Source organism: Strix aluco, chromosome 5 (assembly GCF_031877795.1).
Source record: "Strix aluco isolate bStrAlu1 chromosome 5, bStrAlu1.hap1, whole genome shotgun sequence".
NCBI classification, from domain to species: domain Eukaryota; kingdom Metazoa; phylum Chordata; class Aves; order Strigiformes; family Strigidae; genus Strix; species Strix aluco.
In genome coordinates, this window is record NC_133935.1 from 77,282,276 (window position 1) to 77,308,702 (window position 26,427).

The 26,427-nt window shown below is 38.0% G+C and overlaps 1 protein-coding gene across 2 annotated transcripts in view; it reads right to left on the bottom strand.

Annotated features, from left to right (window-relative positions):
- Positions 1-26,427, bottom strand: part of SEMA3C (semaphorin 3C) — a 122,937-nt gene that overhangs the window by 71,803 nt on the left and 24,707 nt on the right. Inside the window, exon 1 of one of the 2 annotated variants that reach the window (XM_074827910.1) lies at positions 1,534-1,562. The exons of the other annotated variant lie outside the window; for it this stretch is intronic. Coding sequence (XP_074684011.1) covers positions 1,534-1,552 — 19 coding nt within the window. The 5' untranslated portion in view covers positions 1,553-1,562. Of the gene's footprint in view, positions 1-1,533; positions 1,563-26,427 lie in introns of those variants that run through there. 2 annotated transcript variants of the gene reach the window in all.

Below are 26,427 nucleotides of genomic sequence, written 5' to 3' on the forward strand. Positions count from 1 at the left end.
TGAGCTTGTCCACACACTGATCGGGCAGGCTGTAGAAAGACATACAGTCTGCTGCAAGCATTTAGTTTGAAGTACTGAATTTAGGAGCACAGTTTCTATAAACTCCATATATTCTCACTGAGAGAGAACAATTAGAGGGTTAAAAGGAGCAAGGAAGTATCTTAGATTCTCTGCAGCTCCCTGGGAAGGAACCTGCCTTGATTTAGTGTTGAAACAGATGAGGCTCTAACTCCAATTTACAAATAATTCTCAGTTTACTTATCTGCATACGGGCACACCTAATGGTGTCAATTCCCCATGAGGTCTCAGAACAGGTGGAAAGTACACCTCCTTGAATAAAAGATCATGGACATTTTTCAAAACACCAGGTTCATAGGTATACATTGTTTCTTGAAAGTATTTTAAAATGCTAGGTCATGCATGTCTCTTACAGGAATCATTAGCAACATGAGACTAACAAATTGTAACATTAATTCACAAAACTTCCATCTTCCTTTTATGCCCTTCCAAAGAGATTAAACACTCTGAAAGCTGATCCAGCCTCTGTAGATCTTTACCCCTGTGCTCACTTCTTTTGCAATCAATGGGATTCACAAGATTCCACTGAAAGACTGGTGGCTGTATTTTCAGTAGGACAAGGCTAAAAGGTTGAAATAAAACAGGAACTTTTAAAGCAGGGTACAAGAAGAAAATAGGGGCAGATTTTAATCTGCTACAGTTGTAATATGGTCTACTCCAGAAAAATTAAGCACTTAAGAGTTTAACTGAAAACATACAAGTAGTTCCACTAGGACTTCTCAGGACCGCAAGCTAAGTATCTTTAAATGCTCTCTTGGACCACTTTTTAATCTTAGGTAAAAAAGAAAGTGAAGAAAGACAATCACATATGATGGAAAAGAAAGAAAAGAAGCAAGGAAATGAAAATATTGGGTTAGTTATTACAAATGGGAATAGTGATGTCTGTTTTAAAATACACAGCAGTGTCTTACTGAAAGATAGGAAGTTAAATTTTAGCTGGAAGTTGTAAATAAACACTGGGCTGCCACAATTACGTATTGCTATCCCAGCAGAGGAAATAATCAACAGGAAATAAGAGGGTTATGGAAAAAAAAAAAAAAAAAAAGAGAGAGCAAGAAGAGGAGAAAATACTGTTCTAGAAATAAGATTGCCAATACAGCTGAAAATTGATTTGCATGCTCTTTTCCTGCCTAAATGCAATCTTGCTTGCATGCATTTCAGAACAGCCATTTTCAACAGTCCTTCTAGATTAAGGAAACAAAGAAGGATGACGGAAGGATACTCTTCATACACCCAATTATCTATCTGATAATTTATTTGTCAGATAGCATTAATTTATTTCAGATTCAAAGCAAAATTGCAACTCTGGGCAACACAAACATAAGGCAGAACACAAACATCTGTCAGAAAGGGTTCCACCTTTGTAAATAAGATAAAGAAGAGAAATCAGAAACATAAAGAGTGTAAGTGACCTGCCAAAAGTCATCCAAGACCATAACTGGGAAGAGGACTTACTGCAAAGGCCCACTTTCATGTCCTGTAAGATCAAAGGTAGCATCTTGGCCTCTCCATAAGCGAAGGGAGAAATCATTTGGGAACAGTCATCCCCGAGGAGGCTGTATGCGGCAGAGCCAGGATCCCTTCTCAGAGCCCCAGTGCAAGTTGGCTCCTCTGAAGCCTTTCCAATGTCCTTGGAGGGACCGAGTGCTCTGGCTGCGTACTTGCATGAGTAGGAAATAAACAGCACATGCTTGAGGAAAAAAATGCGGAACCCCCTACTTTAAACAGCCATTAATGGTTTGTGGCTTAACTAAAAATAACAATGGCTGAGAAACACAATCTGAATTAGTTTTTTCTTTATGGGTTCAAGTTATGCTGTGCAGTGACCAAGACATTTAATGAGATTCAGTCCAAAGAGGTTCAAATACTACCGTCCTGGGAGGATAGGTTGATTGTATATCCCCAGAAAACCTGTCAGAAGGAAGTTGGCTTTTATAAAGCCCACGCTAATACACTTCACTCCCAGCCTCCCACATTACAGAAAATTGAGCTAAGACATCACTCAGTCCATCTGCCTCTCCTACCTCCTAAACATGCTTCCCTTGTGTTTTAATGGTATCTATTTCACTTGGTTAACAGTTACTAATAATAATGTTTGAGGAACAAGGGAAAGTTTGATATGGGCAAACTTTACTCTTATAAACTTAAAGAAAAAAACCCGCCCAAACACAGATATTCTGGAGAGAAATAAGCATGCAGTCTAGCAACCCAATCTTCAGCACGCAACAGTCTCCAAGTACAGCATGTGAAATGGCAAAGGCTTGTTACTTCCACACCTTGTCACTGAAATTTAACTCCATTGACAACTCAGGTTTTCTGACTTGTCTTATCTGACATTTGTTATTCTGTTATACTTTATGTGCTTTGCACTGAATATATACGAAGCTATTTGTTATTTCTGTTTCCTATTAGCAGAGGATTTATGTCACTGCATTAGAATGCTATTACAATGAATAAACTCATCACCACCCTGAAAACAAAAACAACAGGGAGAATAGGAAAAAAAAAAAAGAAAAAGAAAACCCAGATGCACATCCGGAGAGAAAAAAGTTCTACAGTTCCCTAAAAAAATATATATTTTGGCCACGTATGTATATCTTGGTGAGTCAATGTCCCAAATGCACAATGTAAGGGCTTTGGCCCCAAAAGAATGTTTGAAATAGCCACTGGCATGTCCAATAGCCGAGATGTGCTTCAAAGAAAATGCAGAGAGTGAAGAAGAATGTATGCTTGCCCTTGTGTGCTCAGAAGAAAGCAGGAGGACATGCTGGTCTCCAGTTAACCCTGCCATCCTCTTTCACATCATCACAGAAAAGTGCAAATTTTCATTATTTATAAATATCACTGTCTTGAGGAGTATTACATGTCAAAAGTTCAGAGAAATAACTTTTTTAACAAACAAACAAATACACTTGGCAGAGAAAGAGAAACGTTTGGAGCAATTTGAATAGTGAGACAAATACAAATTATTTTTGCCAAACATTGGTCTACACTGATAGGAATGAGCAGAAGCGTGACTAAATCTAATTCAAGACCATTTCTGCTAAAGGAGACCAGGAGCTGAAGATTTAAGAAAACAGTTACTGGTACTGCAAAGATAATAAAGCAATCATGGAAACTAGCAAATTATTTCTCTTCTATAATGAGAACAGAATAGAAGAAGATGACTCAATCTCTGTGAAATAAAACAATAAAACTTTCTCTATTCCACCAAAATGAGGCCAGTTACTAAGATTCAGAGAAATCTGGTAATTTCTTCCTTGAAATCTTATTGTGAATGTTGATTCCCACTATTCTTCTATGGCTTAGCTAGAAGAAGAGCTGAATTCTCATGAGAAATGTGGTAGCACCTCCAGTTTGTTCAGAAGTGGTTTGATATTTCCTGAAGTTCTGTAATTTTCAGTTACTTTTTCAGAGTCTTTCCTCTGACATGAACTGAAACATGATTTCAGACAAAGAGATAGTCAGTTAGCAACGCTGAGTCTTACACAGGGCTTGATCCAAGCCCATTAGAGACCTCCCAAGTTTTTGTTCCTGAACATACCAGGCTCCACACACGGGGTCGTGTGAACAGTTGCATCCCCCACATCAGGGCACTTGCAGAGGACGGGCAGGGCATGCCGGCCAGGGGCTGAAGCCAAGGACTTCTGCAAGGGAGCGTGCTTTCCAGAAAGTGCTCCTGAGCTCTTACTGGCATGCAACATCCTGGTCTCTCTGATCTGCAAGCTCATTCTCCTGGTGCAGCAGGACAGTCAGCAGGTCCTGGCACACATATTTCTCCAGAGGCAGAAGAAAGCCATGACATGGAAAGAATTGATGTGAGGGTGACCATATGAGAGAATCTTCTGTATAAACCACATGACTTACCAGGTAGAGTATTAGTGACAACAGAAAAACTTTATAGATAAAACAGAAATGCAATAAAAAGCATTGTTTTCAGTAGGTCAGGAAGACAGTGAACTAATCCACAAACGGGGTTACCCTAAAGCCAGGCAGAAGAAGTAAGACTGAGAAAGGACTAAGTAAGGACAGAATAAAAGTTGGCCTTCAAACTTCTTTTGTTTATCAGCAGCAAACTAAATCTTGACTTTATTGAGGCTCTCCCCATTGGTGTAACTGACTGAGCTGTAAAAATAGGCCACATAATAATGAGGTTTTAGATAATGTTTCCCAATACAAATATTTCACAGAAGCTTCATTTGTTGCCTAACACTGCATAGGGAAATCATAAATACTAGTTAGAAATATATAGGTCTTTACGGACTCATAATACATTTTTATCTGTTACAACTAGGATTAAGCTGTATACAGCTAGACCTTCAGGCTAAATAATAGCACGTTTAATTAATTTGTTAAAGCCATATAAAGTATTCAGCTTTCTAAGTACAACAATTTTATTCATTCTGGCTGACTGAATACCAACAATTGCCTAACAGCAAATCTAGCTATGAGACAATGCAAGCATTCAAATAGCAAAAATTACATGTAGCAATTAGTTAATATGGTAAAACTAATAAAGCAAGTGTTCATAGTGCAAAAAAAGTGATAGAAAATAGTATATAAAAATAATAAAATGCATGTATTATTGTACTTGATAAATAAACATGTTGTCTCTCAAAATTATATCCTTCTCCCTCCAGGGAGGCACACAGCCTCACAGCTGGTGTCCAGGAAGAGCTCTAATCCTGCTTGCCACATAGGGCAAGGGAAAAAGCAATGAAATTGACTTGCTTAATTTTTGGAAGTTTTCATCTTGAGGAAGAATGGCCTACTTGACCAGATTGAAGTACCTTTCTGTGACCAAGTTAGGTGCTTCAGCATGAAACTTAGTATGCCTTCTTTTGAATTTCACTTAGGAGAACAGGATGTGAACTATTCACATATTTTTATATATATTTTTATATATAATATAGTATATATTTGTATACTACTCATTTATTTTTAGTAGGTTCCATGACGAAATCTGGTGGAAGGCAAGAAACTGGACCATTGTCTCCAAAGAATAAGGTGCTCTCAAACTTCTTACTTGCAGTTCTGAGTATTAGATTTACAAATTTAGGTCATGTATACAAAGCAATTTAAAAAACAGTAACCAACATTTATGTTGCAGCAGGTAATAAAACAGTAACATACAGTAACTCTGCCCCAAGGATTTCAAACCACTTTGATTAAGTCTTAAAATATATCCCAGAGAAGAGTGAACACAGTGTAGAAAACACATCTCTCAACAACCAGCACCAGGTTAAAGGGAATAGCTGTTTCACACCACATAGCAAAAAACACTCAAGCTTGGGGATAACAATAAAAGTGAATACTGAAGCCAACCAAAGATGCAAATGGTAGGTCAAACACAAAAGTCAGAGGTTTAGATTTTACACAACTGTATATGGGCTCACACTCTATGTCTGAGTCTTCAAACTCTAGTAACCTGACTTCTGTTTAACATTAGGAGCTAAAGGATAGCACCTCCAACAGCACAAAGACATCAAACTTTATTCTGGCTGTACTGATTTAGGAGATGGTCAACCCCTGAATCGCCAGCCAAAGTGCAGCATCAGCTGGGTTTGCCTGGGTCCAGCTCCAATTAACTGCACAGTCTTGAGAGCTGGCAGGATCCTTGTGCAAACCAGAGCAGATGCAAAACCTAGGTGGAGTGATGTCTCAAGCCGTCTGTAACACACATTAATTTGCTAAGTGTAGAAAAATATACTGTGCAATATTTACAGTCAAAAATCTGACAAAGCTATGTTTTGACATTGAAGACAAAGTTCTCTGGCTTTTGAGTATCTACTTGGAAACTTGTCAGTAATACTGGTTTATAGTTCATGTCATCCTCTACCTATCCAGATCTAGATACATAAAGAAACCTAGGTATAAAGATCTGGAAAACCTTGGCTAGTGCTCTCAGCTGTACTTGCCAAGGCTGAAAATAAGCATTATAGAGATCAGTCTTCATGATGAACGCTAATTAGCTGGCAAAATACTTAGGAAAACATGTATGCTACAAATAAGCAAAAGGAGGGGTTTTTTTCCAGAAAAAAAAAAAAAAAAAGTTAAATGAAAAGCTTTCTATGTCAATGGATTAATTTTAACATGCTAATGATCTGGACATTCAGATTTTTCCTCATTTGTTCTTTTCTACTGCTTGGATTTGTAACAGGTATATTGGCTGCATAGCATTCAGCTCAAAATGTATATTTATAGGCTTACAGTGCAGCTGATTATCAATAAGCACAACTTTGGGCAGAAGAGTTTTAAATGGTGTAACCTGGGCAGGTGGACACAGATTTCTTTCTCATTGGCATGATCTGCAACCATTAACAAATATCTGCTGCTTCTCATGCTCAAAATAAAAGTGGAATCCTCTGAAAGTCACATGCCTGTATATTTGGAAGGTTTTTTGGTCTTCTAATGTTGTAGTTCAGTAAAACAAAGCCCACTCATCACCCTTGAAAAAAGTCATGTCCTTGAAAACCTTTTTGAACCATCCTTTGGAAACAATGATGACAGAGAAGTAGCATATTTGTTATTATTCACTGCTCCTTTGTAAGGGAGAATTCAACCAAAAATAGCATGTTAAGCCTCCATAGCTATTGAGCACAGAGAACCCACAATAATCTTGGGAATATTTTTGTTATTTCTCAGTGTCAGCAAAAAAAGGCAAGCATAAAAACAAAGAGAAAACTCCCCAAAGAAGCTAAGAAGTCTATTGTACACTTGACTGCATTGTGAATATGTTCTGTATTTGTATGTTGAAGTTCTTTAAAACTTAACCAACACTGAGGAATACTGAATGATTTAACGGCCATGTGAGTTTTTTCTCTCATGTGCATATTACCGAACAAAGCTGTGTTGCCTGGTGGTAAATCAAGTATAATATACCCTATAGAAAAAGAGAATCTAATCGTCACCTGCCAATCCTCGCTGATAGTCACAATACTTGCTAATTAACTATACAGAAAAGGTCAAGGAAGGAGGCATCGGAAATGAGATTCCTGTGGTGAGGTCCTACGTACAACTTGGTTTGACCAAAACAGCTTACATCTGGACAAAATTAGCACTCATACTGCAGATTCTTTGAACTCTGAGATAGTGGTCAAAGTGGCTTGGATGCAAATATATGCATGTGTGCATATATAAACACAGACGCACACGACTCAAACAGACTGCCAGCTAAGTTTTCTGTAGGACCAGTCACCAAGACATATGAGAATCTGTGTCATATCTGTTAATGTTACACTCAGTACTTCAACCATAGGCAGAGAAAAAGCACATAATGCGAATAGGTGGAAGATGCATATGTGGGAAAAAAAGGGACACTGTCACCTTTGAGAGCACATTAAATAGTGGAAAGAACTGAGCTTTCAGATGTAAAACACATGGCTAAGGCTTGTAATTTACAATACATGAGACTAAAAATGTAAAGAATCTCATTATACCAGCCAGGTTAAACATTTAAATTCCAACATGGAAAATTATTCTGTTGCTAGTTTTCTTCAGAACTTTGACGTCTGTTAACTCCTGTATCCTCATTCTGACTCAGAACTGCCAGGACCACATACATCAAGTGAGAGAAAAGATTTAAGTATGTTCTCAAAGCAGCTTTCCACCATTTACACTAATATTCTCTCACTGATTTTAAAATTTACTGGTTGACAAGGCCTAGAACTTTAATTAAATGCTAAAGGACTATGTCTTCAATATCAGTGGAATAAAGCCAGAACAATGTAACATTACTGCAAAACTGGCACGGTTTCATAGTAACTCTATATAGCTTTCTAAATCCAAAATTTAGGTTTGCAACTAGCAAAAGACTTACTGTTAAAATGCTTGAACACATTTGTCGCTCCTCATAGAAGTGTGCAAAGGAAGGACATATGCGACACGTGCTCAAATTTCTTGTTTCTGTACCCTTTCTTGCAAAATATGCCACCAACAACGTGATGCCAAGTGCCTTAAGGGTCACACAGGGCTTGCTTCACAGGACTACAATGATTATATCATGGTGGCGTTGACATGCAGCCATGTCCAAACAGCTGCTAAAGAGATGACAGGATACCATCTGTCAGGAAAAACCATGCCCAGCTGCTGTCTAATCTGAAGATTACTTTGCTGACATGATGCAGATGGCACGAAAAGCTTCATTACCAGGTTAGTTAACCAACTCAAAAAAATCCAATCCAACAGCAGAAGCTTTTCTACAGCTAAAACAATAAGGCCTGAAGAAAATGGTGTTCACACCATGGCACAGCAGAAGGCACTACAATCCACCAGGCAGAAGATGAAAGCTAACAAGATACTAAAAGATCTGACATCCTCCAATGTAAGGCTGCTAACACTCTCTGCCAGGATAATTTGTTCTTATAAAGAATCAAGTCTGTCCTCTAAGTTTATCCTCTGAGGGCCCCCACAACACAGGGTCCATCATGGACCTCTGAGCAAAGAAACAAGCAGGTCCCTCTCTCCAGGCAGCTGCCATCAGGTGCTTCTGGCTTTGGCCCAGGGAGCAAAGTCAATTTTGTGAGAGAACAGATCTCACCCAAAATGCAAGAAAGAACATTCCCATACGTAGCTTTGTCACCCAAGTGAGCAAGGAAAAGGTTTTGTTTTCTGGAACATCAGCTTTCTCCTTATTATCAAATTGAATTTAATTTTCTTCATCACTTTGCCTATTAAGGAAATTGGTAGCACCTCCAAGCACTTCAAAGAGCACAGTTAGCTGACATTAACAAACTCACTGCTTTTCTTTCTGCTGCTTCCAAGAAAAAAATATTTGCTGTAAGCAAAAAGATGCTGAAGTACCCCTTTCAATATGTTTATAGCTTTACATTACTATGATCTTCTTTTCTTTGTGATTCACGTTGTGTGTCTGCTGATTGGAATAAATTATAGAGATTTCATTGCCGTAACGTGAAAAGTATGAGAGGAATTCTCCATCTAAAAGGTTTAGCAATACAACTCACTTTCAGTAAGAATTGTCCTGTCAGGTCATAATTGCTTCTGAGCGCCCCACCCTCTAGTACTTTTAGTAAAAAAGATAATGTCATTTTGTAATACAGGCATACAGTATACTGTATTTCACAAGTATGTATGGTCCTGTAGTCTCTGCCAAAATTCATACAATAAAAAAGATAGGAAGTAATGCCAAATGTGGAAAAGGAACTTTGTTTTAATCATGTACTTAGTTTACAATTAGCAAACACAGTAGTTCCATTTAAGGTTACAAACTGAAGATGCAGAACTCATAAAGAAGACTGCAGCTAGTAAAGAAGCTGGATGGGTAATGTCTTCTTTCCATGCTTTTTAATTTTTTACAGGAAGAAGTTTTAAATAACAAGGAATGCAGGGACAGTATCACAACAGTTGCTCTATAATTAGTTATTTTTTAGAATGCTTTCTCTACATGCTATTTTGGTAGGATTATATGAAATACTAATTAAACAAACTGGAAACTGTCCCTCTCTTCCAATATATGTGTAGCACTAAACAACTTGTGCATGAGTATACAAGAATTCACATGATCAGTGATCAGCAAAATGAAGGTTTAGGAGCTGGAAATCTCTTTAGATGTTTATGTAAAGCATAACTAGATACACCTTAAGATGGAAGTAAATACTGGAAATGAAGTCTTGATTATGAACTCTCTGTGGACTGCGCTGACCCAGACTTTGCATTACCAAATCCCCGTTGAGGTGACTCAGACTGAGTCCAGGCATACACAATAATAAATGTCGTGCTTGTTCTGTCTTACATGCCTATAGTTACCATAATAAATGCCCAATTTGTAAGTGTCTTTATTCTTGTAGTATGTCTGTGATGTAGCATCACTACTAAGCCACTGATGGGAAATTACAGAGGACTTGCTCAAAGCATCACAGCAAAGCTGTTAAGCAGCAGGGAGGTGAATCTCCATCTGCAGGAGGCACCACAGCTGCTTGGTCAGCCTTCTGCCAAAACATATCCAGGCAAAATTGGCAGAAATGTGAATTTGCTTCCTTAAACATCAAAGCCTTGATCAGGGCATGTAACACATTCAGAGAAGCAGAGGGGGTGCTGTTATCATGGTCATGCCTGTGTCTAAAGGAGTAATATAAATTCTCTCGACTTGGACAATTGAGATGACTTCTCTGTGCTTCAGTTTACTTACTGGATAATGTCCCATGTGAAGCTTTTGATGATTCTTTATCTAAAAACATTGTTAAAATGCCAAATATTGTTATTGTTGCTAACATTCAACTCTTTGAGTCAGCAGAACAGGTCTGAACATCTTACAAACAACCACTGTGTTGAAATTCTTTACATACTTTTGTAGTGTAGGCTGGATAAATCCCTGTAAATGTAATGGTTTGGTTCATGCTTCTATATAGAAACTTGAAAAATTTTAGCTACTTGGGGGAAAATAAGTTTTGTGTTTTCCAAAACAGTGTTTTCCTTTTGAGGGTAAATATGAAAGTGTAAAACATATAGTAAACTTTCCACTACGTTTTTCATACAAGCTAGAACTATTGCTTCATTCACATATTAAATGCATGCTGCTAGTGCTGTTAGTATCAGTGAAAGCTCTCCTTTCTTTTCTAACACTGTTAGAAATTCTAACAACAAAATCTACCAAGAGTGAGAAACCGCACTGCCCACCCAGCATCCGTTGCAGCAAAGTCCAGACAGTACTGGTTGTTGTCTCTACAAAATCCTAAACACAGGAGTGAAAAGCTGCCAGTAGCCATTTTCTTTTTTTTTTTTTTTTCTGCGTTTTACAAAGAAGCAGCAGCTCCAAGAACAACTCTCTGGCAGGGTGCTGTACATGCTGACTTGGAAACTCATCTCTGATTCTAATCCAAACCAGCAGGCTGTGAAGAAAACCATAGTGTCTCAAGTGCAGCAAACACTTCTCCCCCCACACCAGTCTACTGAGACATTGTCTCAGCAGGTGGGGGTTACATACCTCGCTGATACCAATGTTTTCAATTACAAGTCAGACACGATATATTGTTTCTTAAAGGGATAATTTTCTGTTAAATGGTATGAAAAATCTTCTGTACAGTTATAGATCTATATGAAGCCATTTAGATAGCAGAGGGGTCAGTGTGGCAGACCAGGAGCACATCTGCAGTCACAGCTGTATCTTAGTAAGATTTCCTCCTATAACTATAGAACAGAACAGTTATGTACATAAATGTTGAAGACATATTTGATTCAAACCCATTATAATTAAAACAATTATGAATCCTTTAGGGCCATTGCTGCCATCCAGTAAATCAGCTTCAAATACCTGCACAACCAGAAGATCAGCTCTGTGTCAGTACGTGCCCGTTGTACCATCTCCTTCCACATTCTGCATTACTGCCAAGTAATTTTCCCTTCCAAAATATTATGTTGATATTTTAAATACTATGTTGATAGACTTTTGTACATATCTCTGAACTTAAAAGTCAACAAGATAGAAGACATCTCCTATCCTATCTCTAATAGTGTGTGGTACGTCATTACGTTTTGATGGTTATGCTGTTTTTAAAAGTATTAACCCATCTGAAAGTGCAAGGCCTGTGCCCTGTTGCATTTCTGGTGCAACAACCATTTCTGATATAATCTAGAAATCTTTAATTATTGATGGGAAAACCTGGTGTTTTCCTGGAGCACAGGAGAGGGGTGAGATATCAAAAATGATGCTGCTTAAATAGCTGAACACTCTCAATACAGAAGCCCCTGTGTTATAGTCTCTCCCTTTTCCTCCATACAGGTAACTTCAGTCTAGCACCTACATTCAGAATCTAGTTTGTAGGTTCCCTATATTTCAGTGCTTTTTAGAGGCGCACTCGATTCTCAGTTCCAGGGGTGCATCCTGGAACCAAACTGTATGTAAGACTCATAATGTTATCAGAACTAAGGCATTTAGAGTAGCTATGGCAGTTTCAGACAGTCAAATAAATATGTTCCCCCTAGGTCCCTAATATTTAATCATGGAAATATTAAGTGATTTTACAGCTGGAATCCCACCAGAAAGTAGATACTGTACACATTCAGCACATTAAGTATTCATCATTCCTTGTGGGAGTAGCTGATAAGAAATGTTAACAGGCAAGTGGATTTGGCATACATGTGAGGGAAAGGCTAACCTTCACAAAAATGTGATTGATGGGAAAAAAAAAAAAAGGCATTTAGAGCTTACATTGGGGATGCTTCCCCCTTCTCCAGATCCAGCAGTGTTCTTAACTCACTAATGTTTTAAACAGACACAGCATTTACCTTACAATTCTACTAGCCAAACCCACCTCATTATTAGTTCCCTGTGGCCTTTATTATTTTTTATCAGCATAATGAATCACACCAATCCATCATGACAAATGCATCTAGCTTCCACTTCTGCCGGGCTTACCTCAGGTGTGGCAGCATGGAGGGTCAGTCCAAGTAAAACATTTGTGTTGAACCTCAAATAAAAAATAAAACCCAACTACAAACCATCAAAAGACCAAGTCCTGACCTCTAGCCAGAAGCTCTCACATCCTTCCTGTCCTTCCTTGAAGAAAACTATCAATGCACAATGATGGATGGTGGCTCATCTTGGCTCATTCTTCCAAAATCAGCTTCATCAATTATTCAGTCCACTGCATCTCTGTGGGGGTATCCCTAATTCAGACCAACCTTGGCCTAAAAAAGTTACATACAGGTGCAGTAACACTTCCTTCCACACAAATATATTTTGTGTGCATGTTAATTAGGTTGCTAAATGCCTCTTGTAGTATTTATCTTCAAATCTAGGCAGATCCAGGCTGGCTCAGTTCTTGGCGGGGAGGTCACTTAGGCCCTGTTTGCAGACTTAAAGAAGTGATATTCATGCAGCTGGTAAATACCAGCCCAACTTCTATGCACTTTCAAGACAGATCACTGAACCAAGTAATTCATTTTTTGTTGTATGTCCATAGGTTTGATGCAAACGTGTAGTCTAATTTCACAAATGGTAAATATTAGAGATATAGCTTATTCCAGAAACTTGTTGTATAGTAACATTGCCTACAGTTATTACTGACTTTTTATAGAAGTGAAGCCCTTTGAGATACTACCAAAATGCTAATAAAGCTGTTATAGTAAGAAATAATTATTTTTCTGGATTTTGTTGTTCATGATTTGCTTGCTTGAGGACCTAGTACATGGAGCCAAAACCTTTCTTTTATACGTATAGACTACAGCAGCAGTAGAAGAGTTTTCTGGTTGTAGTTCTAGCTAAATAGCTATTGCTATAATCACATTTAAAGTTGAAAGGGACGAATAACACAAAATTAAGCTATTTGCACTTCCCAGACTGAAAATGTGATCAATCAACTTAATTTACTGTACACTTTACAGAAGAGCATATTCACTACGAAGCAAAATAAGGCTACTTATTTACTCATTTGCAGAATACTGAGAATATACTGGGTAGGATCCAAAACCTGAAAATCTTACTCATTTTAGGAAGAATCATGGAATCCACAGGATTTCATGAACTTCAGCTTAAGCCAGGGTGCAAAATTTCTATTTATTCCTTTAGTACCTTGCTTTTTAACCTTTTAGCAGCTGGTCTTTATATATGATGCCCTCTCCTCCTCTCCTACCTTGCGTTACTGTATCTTTATTCACCCCCTGCTGCTGCACCCTCAGCATCCTCACCAGCCCCTGCTTTCTTCCTTTTCCCTCAGGGTGCTGGTGTCTGCTGCAGCTGCACTCAAAGCCTCTGCCTAATGTGCCCAGAGAGCTTACAAGTCTGGACTCCGCTCCACACTACACCTCACTTCCAATATTGAAGGTGGACTGGCACACTTTCACAAATGCATGTGCAGGAGTTCAATATTCATGTTCATTTAATATTGATGACCAAAGCCTCTCAAGAAGCAGCGAGCAGCGATTAAAGGTGAGCAAATGCTTGAGATCATGAAGAACGCTCTAATGCACAAAATCAAGTTACAAACCCATGAAACCAACAGAACTGCCTGGCAAAACTTACTGGCAGTAACAATGAAATTATGCTTCAATTTACATTTTTCCTTTCTGGTATATATGGTTCATTCCAATAGCTCAAGTTGTATTTTCTTTGGGCATACTGTACTGCTCTGTTTAAATTTCTGGCTCAGTCAAAGTTAGGGTAAGAACATGGGACATCACTAGAGGGATTCCAGAAATGTTAATAGATGTCTTCAGTACAGGAAACTCAATTCAGCACAGTATGATATGAAAAAAAGTGGGGAAAAAAGTATGAAAGCTGAATGAAAAATGTGGGAAATGCCAGGCTTATAATACTATGCACCACAACACAAATGATGGCATCATTCATAGATGGCAGTCATCCCAGACCTGTATCAGAAAATATGCAATTTTGCAAAAGCAACTGAAAAATGAATTTTGGAGCCACCTTTAGCTCATTAAAAATCTCTGTCTTATCTCCACTGAAGCTGGTGGAAAAACATTGTCTGATTTTATGGATCTCAGATAGTAGGTTTAGATTTGCTCATTTTCACTTTGAAAAGGGGTCCATATTAGAGACAGAAATTATGACCACTAGTACATTTTTGGAGGAAAAGTTTCATTTGTTAGTTTGTGTAGATGCTCACTTCTAGACATTTCACTTTTCAATAAGCAGTTCATACAGCCCTAGCATAGACTGTGGTGGAGTGACTACGAAAATGAGGTAACTTTTATAACACATATATTATGGAAATATATGGAAAACATGGAATATATGGAAATGTATGGAATATTTCAGTATTATTAATTTCTGACATATGGAAAATATATAATTCATCGCCATCAAACACCAACATCTTGTCCTCCTACAAAACTACTGGAGAAATAACAGTTTCCATTAAAAGATGTTAAAGGTTATGGATTGCTGCCAATTACTTGACTAATTTATATGTCAGCAAAGGCAAGAAATGCATGGTTTATTTACTATACCATTCACATGGAAGCTAATGTAATGGACCGAATCAAACTGAAGAAGCAGAGTTGGTAAGGATCACAATGCTATTATACCATCCTGGATCAATATATGTAGATAGGCTTACAATTTTTTTCCCGATAAATGTGTAATTCTCTGGGGACCATCACTTTCATTCTTCCAACACAACCTGTTTAAGCCTGCACAGTTGAAGTTTCTCCTACGAATCCGTACTACAAATTAAGTCAATGGCTCCCTGCCTTGTCCTCCATGGATGTGGGAAAAAACTGATAACCCCTGTGGCTGTAACAGTTTTGAAGACTGTTATCAAGTTCCCTTCTCCCACACTATGAGTCTTCTCCTTTCCAGACTAAACAAACCCAGTTATTTCCAGCTTTCCTTGATGGTCCTATCTTTTATACCTCTTATCAGTCCTGTTGCTGTCCTCCAGACTCCCTTCACTTTGCCTATATCTTTGCTGAGTGCAGTGACCAAAACTGCACTCCTCAGTGTGCAGTAGAATAATTGTCTCCTGTGCCTGAAATGGCCATTGCCATGAATTTATCTGACACACTTCCGTTATTTTTTACTTAGTTTGCAAGGTAATACACCTAACTCCAGTTCTGTGATGTTGCTGTCCAATTTTCTTCCATTTTTCATTTGACCATTTAATTTCTTCTCCCTAACTGCACACACAGACTTTGCAATTCTTCTTATTGCATTTCAATTTATTGATTTTGGACCATTTTTCAATTCAGTGAGATTATTCTGAGCTCTGATCTTATCCTCCAAAAATCTTGAAACTCTTCTCAGCTTGGTGTTGTGTTCAAATGTGGAAATCCTATTCCATCATTCAAACTGCTGCTGAAAATGTGTAATAGAAATAGATTCCAGACAGACACTTTGCAAGCACACTAGAGGAGTCTTTCCAGTTTGACAGCAAATCAGTATTTTTAAATTATTTTCCACCCACTAACCATAAATTAATCTAGACCTTAATTCTGTAGTTTGCTTTAATGAATTTGAAATGGAGCAATGTTAAGTCAAGCTGTAACAGATGCACTTCCTCACATCCATGAAAGCAGACACTCTATCAAAGAAGGAATTTGGATCAAACTAAAAACTATTTTAGTCCTTATAAATCTACTTTGTTTGATTCTATTCACGTCACTATCCTTCCAGTGCATTTAAACTGACTATTAGAGCATTTTGGTTAATTTGGAAGATTTGGAAGGTTTCAGTATTTTTGACAGGTCTGTACTTTTTTTAAATGCTCTGTTTACCCCTTTGCAAAGAGCAGCCTCATCTTTGCTGATCCACCATGCTCTGATCCACTTGGACATTACCATCCTCCAAGGACTCTTGAAAAGACTCACTAATAGTGCATTTAGCAAGTAAGAAGGGTAGTCACCTATTATGTGATTAAAAATGAAGACACAAGTCTATAGCGTTAAACTGTGATAAAAGGAGCCTGGCATTGTTTGGGTTGGTGCAAGTTAGCACTTTCCTAACCAAATACTGAGGTTGGGTGCAGTATGCAAATTGCCAGGGATGATCCCCAGCAAATACTTTGGATGGAGATGCCCTGTTTTGGACACAAAGGTAATTTTCAGTGGAGACCTGGGTTGTTTCATGCCCCATAGTGTCATGCAAAGTTATATTTGCTAGTACAAACATAGCCGTGGAACTGAAGGATTCTTTACACTTTCCTTAAATTTGTCTAGGAAAAACTTAACCAGCCCCTCACACTTGAAAATATCTAGTTTGTATAAATACCCTTTAACTTGTTCTTGTATTATGATCAGTGTTTCTCTCTTTCTCCATGCTTAAGTAAACTATTATAACTTCTAAGCATAATATGCTTATTTGCTCTCTTCAGTCAGCTACAAATTTTTACTTTTCTTTTGAATTTCTTACTCATATCAAGGCCTGCAGGATAAAAAAAGTCATTACAGTAATTGCATAATTCAGAATCAGGCTTACAGTAAATAGTCAACCTGCTCTAAAGTAACACTTTTGAATAAGAGCAGTTCATTCATACTTCATTAACTCATCAATTAACAAGCAGTGTTTCTAGGCCAAAGTTAGGATTTAGGGGATTTATTGTTAAAACACACATTTCAAAATAGTTTTGTATCATTACAGAAGCTTCTATTTCAGTTTGCTTAAAAGCACTGCAACACAAAAAGAAAGCAAGGATTTCTGATACTAGCATTCATTTGCACTCTTGGTCAGTTTATTTGTAGACCTTCCCTAAATTACGTAGTTAATCAGATTTTTCTACTAGTTTAGGAGCCAGAAATGACCACTCTGATAGAGTCTTAAATGATTTTTAGATTATACAAAGGTTACTCAACACTTTTGTTTCCAATTGCTTAACTGAAACTGTTTGGGCTAAATTTTTCCATTTTGGCTGTTTGCCTTGGGCTAAAACCCTGGAAATTTTCAGCTACATATTTCTGCTCTTCTAAAAAACGAGGCTAGGGATAATATATCATCTTGGCCATGCTAGTGTAAATAACTTTTAATATAAAAGATTTGAGCATTGAGATTGTGAAGTTTTTTTTTTCATTCATTCAGCTTTACTTTGAAAGAAAACTAACGTTGCAAATTCAAGCACTCAGAAGATGGAAACTGTCTGAATAAAATCTAATTTGAACTCTATGTTATTGTGAATTGTAATATTATGAATTATAACATGTTTCTTAAATATATCAGCACATTTTTCCTTGGTACGCCAATTAACTCATTCAGTGCATTGGATATTGAATAACCTTGAAGTAATTCAACATTTTTTTCATCTTCATTCCTCAGTGATAGGAATTATTCAACTGCTCTTGAAGACAATATTTTTAATTCCTCTGGGGCTTTTCAATGCTGCTCAGTGGAACATCTGAGCACCTTTAAAAACATAAACTAAATTACTATTATAACATGTCTATTAACTTATAGATGGAGAATTGAAGAAAAATTGGGGTATGCAACTGTGAAGACACAAAGATATATTTCTTTGTAGACTTCAAAACTGCATAGCACTTTATATGTCCAGCTGTATGTTGCTTATTATCAAGACTCAAGTTTAAATATTTGTTACTTCTGCAATCAAATAGGAATCTCATCCCTGTGAAAGCACTTTGTGACCAGCTGAAAACACTAACTGACTGGTCTAGCATTGTCAATGAGAACTGTGGAACAGACAAGAAAAGGACTCAATTCCCTCAGAAACACTGAGTTGAAATTTTTCTCTTTCACTTTGTACCTTCTACAGATAACTGACAGTAGAGATCCAAAGCCAGGAATCATATCTCGGGCCCTGATAAATTCCAAAGATAGAGGTAGCCTATGAAAAAATGGCACAATAATTACACAATACATGATCACAAAGTAGCCGAGTTAAATTTAGGCTGGCTATTTTCTAGTCTTTAGTGATTGACTTTATCCTTCAGTAATGCTCTCTTCACATGGCTGGGTTTTGGAAGAGTTGTAATGAGTCTAATTCTCACCCGTGCTCACTCATCAGTTCTATTTCCAGGCTGATGTGAAGGGGGAGCTCTGTGAATAGCTGACCTAATATACTAAAAGGCTTCACATTTCACAAGCTCTTATGCTTTCTGATCTTTGATAATATAGTTTGTCAGTTTTTGACTTTTTATCCAACCTGGGATCCTATCAGAAAATGCCAACAGGCTCCCTTTGAGACGAGAGCCTCCACAGCAACGTTTAGGTCATGGGAATCTTTCAACTGACTTCAAGGAACAGTGGATCAGATTTTAAAAAGATGCCAAAAGTGGGTGTTTCGCTGTATTACACAGGGCTTCAGATCACTGTTCAGACAACAGGCAACACACTAGTGTGTACACCAAATCGTGACTATGTAGGAGTTCTTGACCTACTCATACATTGCAAGAGAGATTCCACGGCTCAGAGCTAAGGTAACCAAAACCTTTGAAGTAGGTTATAAACATACATAGTGCAGAAATAACCCGGTGGTTTTGTTTCTTGCTAGAGGAAGTTTTCAGTGTATTTATAATGTCCTTTGATGCTCCCTGTAAATTTGCAAACAAGAGGCCACATGTCCTTTCGATGAAACTTCAGTTGTAAATATATGTAAAACAAGTTGCTGGAAGAGTTGGGAAGAGTTTGAAATAAACAAAGAGAAAGAGTAACACATACATCACCAAAACATGGCTTAGTTACATTTTAAAATTTCAACAAGGCAAGCTTTGGCTCCCACAAGTTCCAAAGGGCTGTTTAAATAGCTCTTTTTAACTAGTTACTTAAACTAAGAACACCATGTCTGTGAGATTAAGATATACACTGGCTATGTGTTTCAGCACTTTTTAAACAAACCCCCACAAACTATGCACATTAGAATTAAACAGACACAATAAGGAATGACGTCCCTTTCTCCTGCATACAATTTTACCCATTTCTAGAGCTGAACTCAAAGAAAATCTAATGTGTGGATCTGAAATTTCAGATGTTATTTTATCCTAAATAATGGAAAAGGACTGGAAAGGACTGTCTTAAGGCCTCCTGTATTAGATGTAAGCAAATCTAGAGAGGCAACCTATCTTGAAAAGTTATAGACAGAAAAGAGAAGTAGGTTCTGTAAAACAGGCTATGTACTACATGCTAAGTGAGAATCTAAATAGATGCCAGCTTAACCTGGAAGTCTGTATATCTTGTTGGTCACCGTTCATGATGAGAGGACAGAAATTTTGTTTGACTTGATGAACTCGTATTTTCTAGCCAAAAGCCCCCTCTTGCCCTTGCTAACTAGAACACATACTTCAGGAGAAAAAAATATGTTACGGTTGTCCCAACCAACAGAAAGAAACAACGAGACTCTGAGCGCTACCATATAGCATATGAAAAGGAACAAAAACTGTACACGTCTTTAACCATGTATATGTCTGCAGTTTCTTTTGTACTTGGCACTGAAAACCACTTTCCACTGCTCTGAAAGAGGTGGTAATACACTGTACTGGAAGAGTATTTTAACTCCTCTGAAAGAAACCAGGGTATGAGGTATTAGCAGCAGTGGTTGAAATAATCCTCTGTGGAAGCAAGCAGGATGTCACTTGCAGCACTGTGAATGGCTTTGCAATGGCACACAGAATAAAAATAGTTTGTTTCAACAGACTTTGATCCATACGACCTGTCATCATTGTTCTCCAGAAGAAACCACAAAAAATATCAAGGCAGGATTCTTTTAAAAATCCCCTTTATTTTAGGCCTTTCACTTAGGCTTTCTCTTTTCAAAGCACGCATTAAATCCACGTCTTTATGATCTGTGGGAATTTTTGTAAAAATCTATCTGAATCACACACATATTTACAACTTTACAACTTTTGTAAATGGTTGAACTAGATGATCTTCAAGGTCTTTTCCAACCTAGATGATTCTGTGTCATTCTGTGCGAACTTTGGTTTTCTGCAGAATTCTTCCAGCTTATCCAAGTCTAGAGGGTATGATGCTCATGCAAGAAAAGCCCCAATTTAAGCTATGTTATTGTATGCTGGCTGATAGGGTAGTGCCAGTCTTTACAAATATGAAAACATCTTGCAGAAAAAAAAAGCACAGACTAGTGTACACTGAATGTATTTCTTGGTAGGATCTCCAGTGTAGCAACTACAGACAGCCTGCTCATCAGTGAACAAATTACCATTTTGATTAGCTTTTACAAACATTCATCTTTTGCTGACCGAAACATTTGAATGAGACTAGGCAACCCTTTCATCTAAATGAGTAGCTGTTACACAGTATACCATTAGCTTATATAAACCTGCTGCTGTAAGCATCCATTACCACAGCCTGGTAGTGACATATTGATTTTCAAGCTGGAACTACTTCCCTTGAGACTATAGAGCATATGGCTGTTTGTTAGATCTGCTGGGTAAAACATGTTGATGGCTAAAAGGAAAAATATGGAAAAAATAGGTGTGACTGTTTGTGATTTTTTTTTTAGTTATTACAATTCTTAAAATAATAATTTGGTCTTAGTAACTGACTTTTAGACTAAATGAGCTTCAGACTGGGTCTTCTGCTGTGTTTATAACACAAACAGAAATTCATGAGCACTGGAGTTACAATCAATAGTGATATCAAGTTGAAACTATCAGATTTTGAGCTAAACCAAAGTAGTGAAAGGCAGCACCAAGGACTATTGGTATATATGTGACTGAGATGATAATTAAACACCTGTTGTACAGAGCCTAGCCAGACAGCCGGACAGCCATGCAATCTGTAAGTCTTTTTGTGAAACGCTTAATGGGCTTTATGTTAGAACATAAAGCAAGCTGTTTTAACTCACACCAAAGGTCTGCACAGTATCTACTCTGAAATAGCTATAGGGGCAGAATATAATGGAAATGATTTTTCAAATGAGATTCCATCTTTTCCCCATAAAATGCCTCCACACAAGTAATGGATCAGTATTTGGTGTATCTAAATTTCTATGTTTAGCAGTATAACAAGTCAGATTTATTTAAACTTTTTATGCTGGACATGTAAAATAAATTATATTAAGTGGTAAAGTTAAACATTTCAAAGAGATTTCAACTGAGGCACTCAGAAAAGCTGTGTCAAACTCTTTTAACCTCCCAACTTTTGATACATTGATGAGACACAATTCCTTCCCTGAACACACTCATTAACTTTGCTGTATGTGAACAGTAAGTACTGTCCTGTTCATGGCAGATACACTAAATATATAAAGAAAATAAAAACTTAAAAGAATTAGATGAATGATCAAGAAACAATATTTACAAATTGTAGCCTAAAGGCAAAGGTTTCCCTATTCAAGCTGTCAAGTCATGCATTGACTCCATGGATGCAAGCTCCAGTCTTCTCAGATATAAGTGCATTGGAGCTTTACTACCTAGTGAAAACAGTGCTCACTGCAGGGTTCAAAGCAATTTGGGCAGCTTTAAAATCAATACAAAGAGAGAAAACAAAACTACGGTTATCAGGCAGAAAATGTGAAGGACCTGTTCCTATATGGTATATATCCATGGAATTAGGCTGTAGTCTGCAGTGGTTAAAGTCCCAGTTCAGAAGATCACACAATTGGAAGAACATTTAGAATTTATTAAGTAATTCTGTTTTAGTAATGATTAAGGACAGTCATTACTGTAAGGTGACTCCTGAAAGGAACAAGAGTTTACGTATGACCACTGTAGGGAAGTTTCTTTTTCTGTCCCTCAATTTAGATTTGCAGGAGCGGAGATTCTCACAGTAAACTCAACTTTTCTTCAGGAAATAACCTAGGAGCAGCCTGGACCAGTTGCAATCCAAACTGGCCCCACTAATACTTTTAATATTTAGACTGAAAACCATTTTTACCCAAAGACTCTCCCAAATCTTTTTACCTTTCTGTTCCAGACAAAGATTTGCTTGTATTGGAAAACAAAATAAATTAGCAAAAGGAAAACTGCAGTTATTTATGTTTTAGAGAGCCAAATATTAGCTACAAAAAACCCCCAACATATATCGGATGTATTTATGTATGGGTGGACAGATCACAAATCGCTACTTAAGATGTTTTAGAAGTTCTGCTCCAGGCAGAGTTCATTACAAGTATTCAACAGTTGCAGAAGCAAAACATTGCATTACATTGTTTTAATTATTTAATGATTTCTGAGATTCCACTTCATGGGCACAGAGAAGTTCAGGCAGTGAAAGCAGAACCCCGTATTGGAGAGTGGGCACAAAGGTGGGAGGCAGAGCAGGAACAGGGACAGTGAAATAGCAGCACTCACTGAGCCCTTTGTAGGTGCATGGGAGGAGAGGCAAAAAACTGTTGTGAGAAGACAGCAGGCACTGTGTTGTTCCTCACAACTCTCCCCCCATAAATCTCTTCAAAATACTCCTGTAATACCAAATCATAAGACAATTATGTTTCTGGACCGTTACATGAATGCTAAATCCCCTGAGAAGCAAATGAGTCCCTCGTGGGAAATACTTAGGAGCATTACAGAAAGAAAAGAAGTACTTGAAGCAACAGGAAATTTTTATTTATCTTCAACATGATTTAATGGACACGCAATTCTTCCTTGTTTGGAAGTTGATAAGTGGCCCACTGAGGCTAACTAAATTAGACTCCATGACAGACTAACCTTAAAGCTTTTCATTATACCTTTTTAAAAAAAAAATAAAATAATTATTTCCCACTTTAATTCAGCTCAGTACTTCCGTTGCTGGTATGCTCATTCTGAATCAGAGCCCACTTCTGCCTTCCTCCCGCCATCATTCCCCACTCTTCCCCTCCAGCCTCCCTCTCATTCCTCTGCTGCTGAGCAGAGCCTGCCTCTGCAGCACACTCACCAGTGGTGCTAATGCTCAATCAACCCACGTTATTCCAGGACCTATCACAAGTCTCTAATCCCTGGAAAAATTACATTCTTAAAAGCTTTCATTTATTAGAAACTTGAATATGTACTATAATCACTTTTAACAAATGGTGAGAGTTTCTACTGAGCAGAAGTAATTGCTGGACATGAGGCAACTGAAACAAACTACCTTACAGCTGTATGCTTGATCCACTTAAATTCAGTTAAGGATTGTCAAACTAGGTTTTATTAACACTGTCAGACCAGCAGGTTAGAAAGCAAGCACTCAAATGCTCAGTGCCTCCTGAACTTTTCCTAACTATTTCTGGCACATCTTTTACTGTAAAATTTGGAGACTTCCAAAAATACACTGTGTGAGACGCAGCTGCCTGCTGGAAGTGTCGTCTTTGGCCGGGAAGGCTGCTCTGCACTGTGCCGCGGGCACGGGGAGATGGCCATGACCCCGGACAGGTTCTCAGGGCAGCTCTGCCATCTGAGCAAAAAGCCGAGAGCTCAGCCCTGGCATGGGCAGTGGTACCACAGCGCAGTGCTGGGAGTCCTGCCCTGCCACGGCAGGCGGTGGGAAGCCATGCTGCTCTCCCGGGGACATGGAGAATGGGCAGGGACAGTCAGATTTACCTACACATTCACCACCCCAGTAAAATCCAGTTCCCTGTTCAGACATGAGTATGTGTAAAGTGTGAGAAGCACAGGATCAAACCAGCCTCAGGAATGATCATCACAGTTGCTGTAGCATTATTACACAAAAGTCTGTATTTAATTTTGGAAAATAATAACGGAGAGAGGCAGGAGAGAAATGACATAAAATGTAACTGAACATTAGAAGGATTGATTTCTCCTATCTTATTTTCAGTTCTGACGTCTAATCCACATTGTAAACTGATAGTAGAATCTTGTTTTCCTGCAAGTCTTACAGATCCTGATGCCATTTCTGTAGCTTACTCAGTGGATTTCCCATGTGGAGCCTCCTGATATGCTTAATATTGCACAATGTTCTCATCTAGGCTTTTGGCTTTTATGCAAAAACTCTTGCAGTAGGTAATGAAAAACTGCTTTAAAATCCAAGAACAATTCTAATGATTCCAATGAAAATACTAACATTTTGGATTTTTTCATACTTGTTCTAATGCTTCTTCCAAATTTTTTCATACCTTCAAGGAAGTGATAAAGCTAATGGGCTCAAAAGGTACAGCCCACATTCATTTACTCTACTTAAAGAACAGCAGCATCAAATTAATTAAACACCATTAATTAAGCACCATTCCCTAATGTATACCTAAACACTTCTGCACTTTAAACCTGCCTGCTGCATGGCACACAGACATTTAACCATAAAGAAAGCAAATGAACAAACCAGAAATTCTTCTTATTTTGCATATACTATATAACCAATTTTACAATCCTTTGAAGCCTATGCAAGTTAAAACTTCCTTCAGGCTTCTTATGCACCTAAAAAACACAAAAAAACCCAACAAAAAACCCAAACCCTATATAAGTCTGATTTATTTTGTTAGTTTGATTTACCTGAGTACTATTTTGCAAGGATACGTTTGCTAGAAAAATAATATCTTAAGCTTAGAGAAAACACAAGCTTTTCCTAAGCATCAAGGTCTTTCTTGTTTTCTATTGTTCTTTAACAAAAGCCCATTCACTCCCCCCAAGCGCTTGTTTCTCTCTACCTCTTTTAACTCCAGCTCAAAGAACCATGGATCAGCTAAACTTTTTCTTCTTAAGACTGCAAATTCCTCAGCAATGCAACTTCTTTTTTGTTACATAACAAACAGGCATACGGAGATTATTTTACATGCATATGGCACAATGGCAGTAGAGACTCCACTGCTGAACTGCATATTCATGTCCTTTCCATCACCATCTTCTTTCTGGGCATGCGGAGAGGATGAGTAAATGCGGAGGCTGCTTTCTGCAGAATATGCTTTGATGATGTAAGAGGGGACAAGGAGGCAGCAGATTTCTTAAATTGTGTAATAAGGAGTGCTGGCACCAGTGACAATTGTCTGAGTAAACAATATTACAGCAAGCCTGAGGCTCACACCAAACTTCAGACCTAAATATCCTTGTTGGTTAAGTACGAGGCTGTTGAGCACAAGTCTATAGAGCCAAGTCAAAACCCTGCTTTTGAAGGAGGCCCTCAGCAGAACAGACATAGCCATACACATGAAGCATATATAGAGAAAGGGTTCAGAGCTAGCAGCAGTCTCTGTTATGAAAAAATCTGATGAAATTTGCCTTCACTGGAATATTCCAACACTGGTAACAATACTGACAATATCAGTCATGGAGTGAGAAGCACATAACTGGTTCCAACATGATGAAGCCCCTATTTCAGTATTGCAACACTATATTTGGATCTCTCTGCTTCTTGTCTGCATGTATCAATGACAGCAGACTGCCCTGACACCTAAAAACAGTGTCACAAAGTGCAGCAGGGAGAAGTGAGGAGAGAAAACCCTGAGAAAGCTGCTTAATGCAGCATCACTGCCTGCTCGTACCAGCAACCTAACTTAGTATGAGGCCCCCATTACAACTGACAAGGTAATCCTGTCTCAGGCATCAGTAAGGAAATTACTTGAGTGACCTTCAGGTGTGTGACTTCAGGTATTATTTCCTTTTATAGGTAAAACCTGAGATTTCACCACCAGTCAAACTGAATGGCAAAATCTAGGATGAATTAGGCTGAAAACCTCTGGAATGACATACCCTCTAATTCACGCTTCTGTCCTACTGCACATGTGGCCTTTAGAGGGCAAGAATAGACATGTGCCTGAATATATTAAAAAGCCGTGAGTGCAGCCCTATGCATTTGTACAGAGTCAATGGCAAAACAACAAGCTTCAGGAAACAATGTGCACATAAGCATGTAAATAGAGTTGTCCAAACTCCTGGCTCTATTACTTCACTAGCACTGTGTCACTGCTGATATGTTAGTGTGCCTAAGGACTTGGCTCACTGTATCTTTACTATTTTAAATCTATACCTTAATACACAATTAGGAAGGGGATGCATATTCACTGACTTCAAGGGAGTTAATCTGGATCTGCACACATTAAATTACCATTAGAACAATGG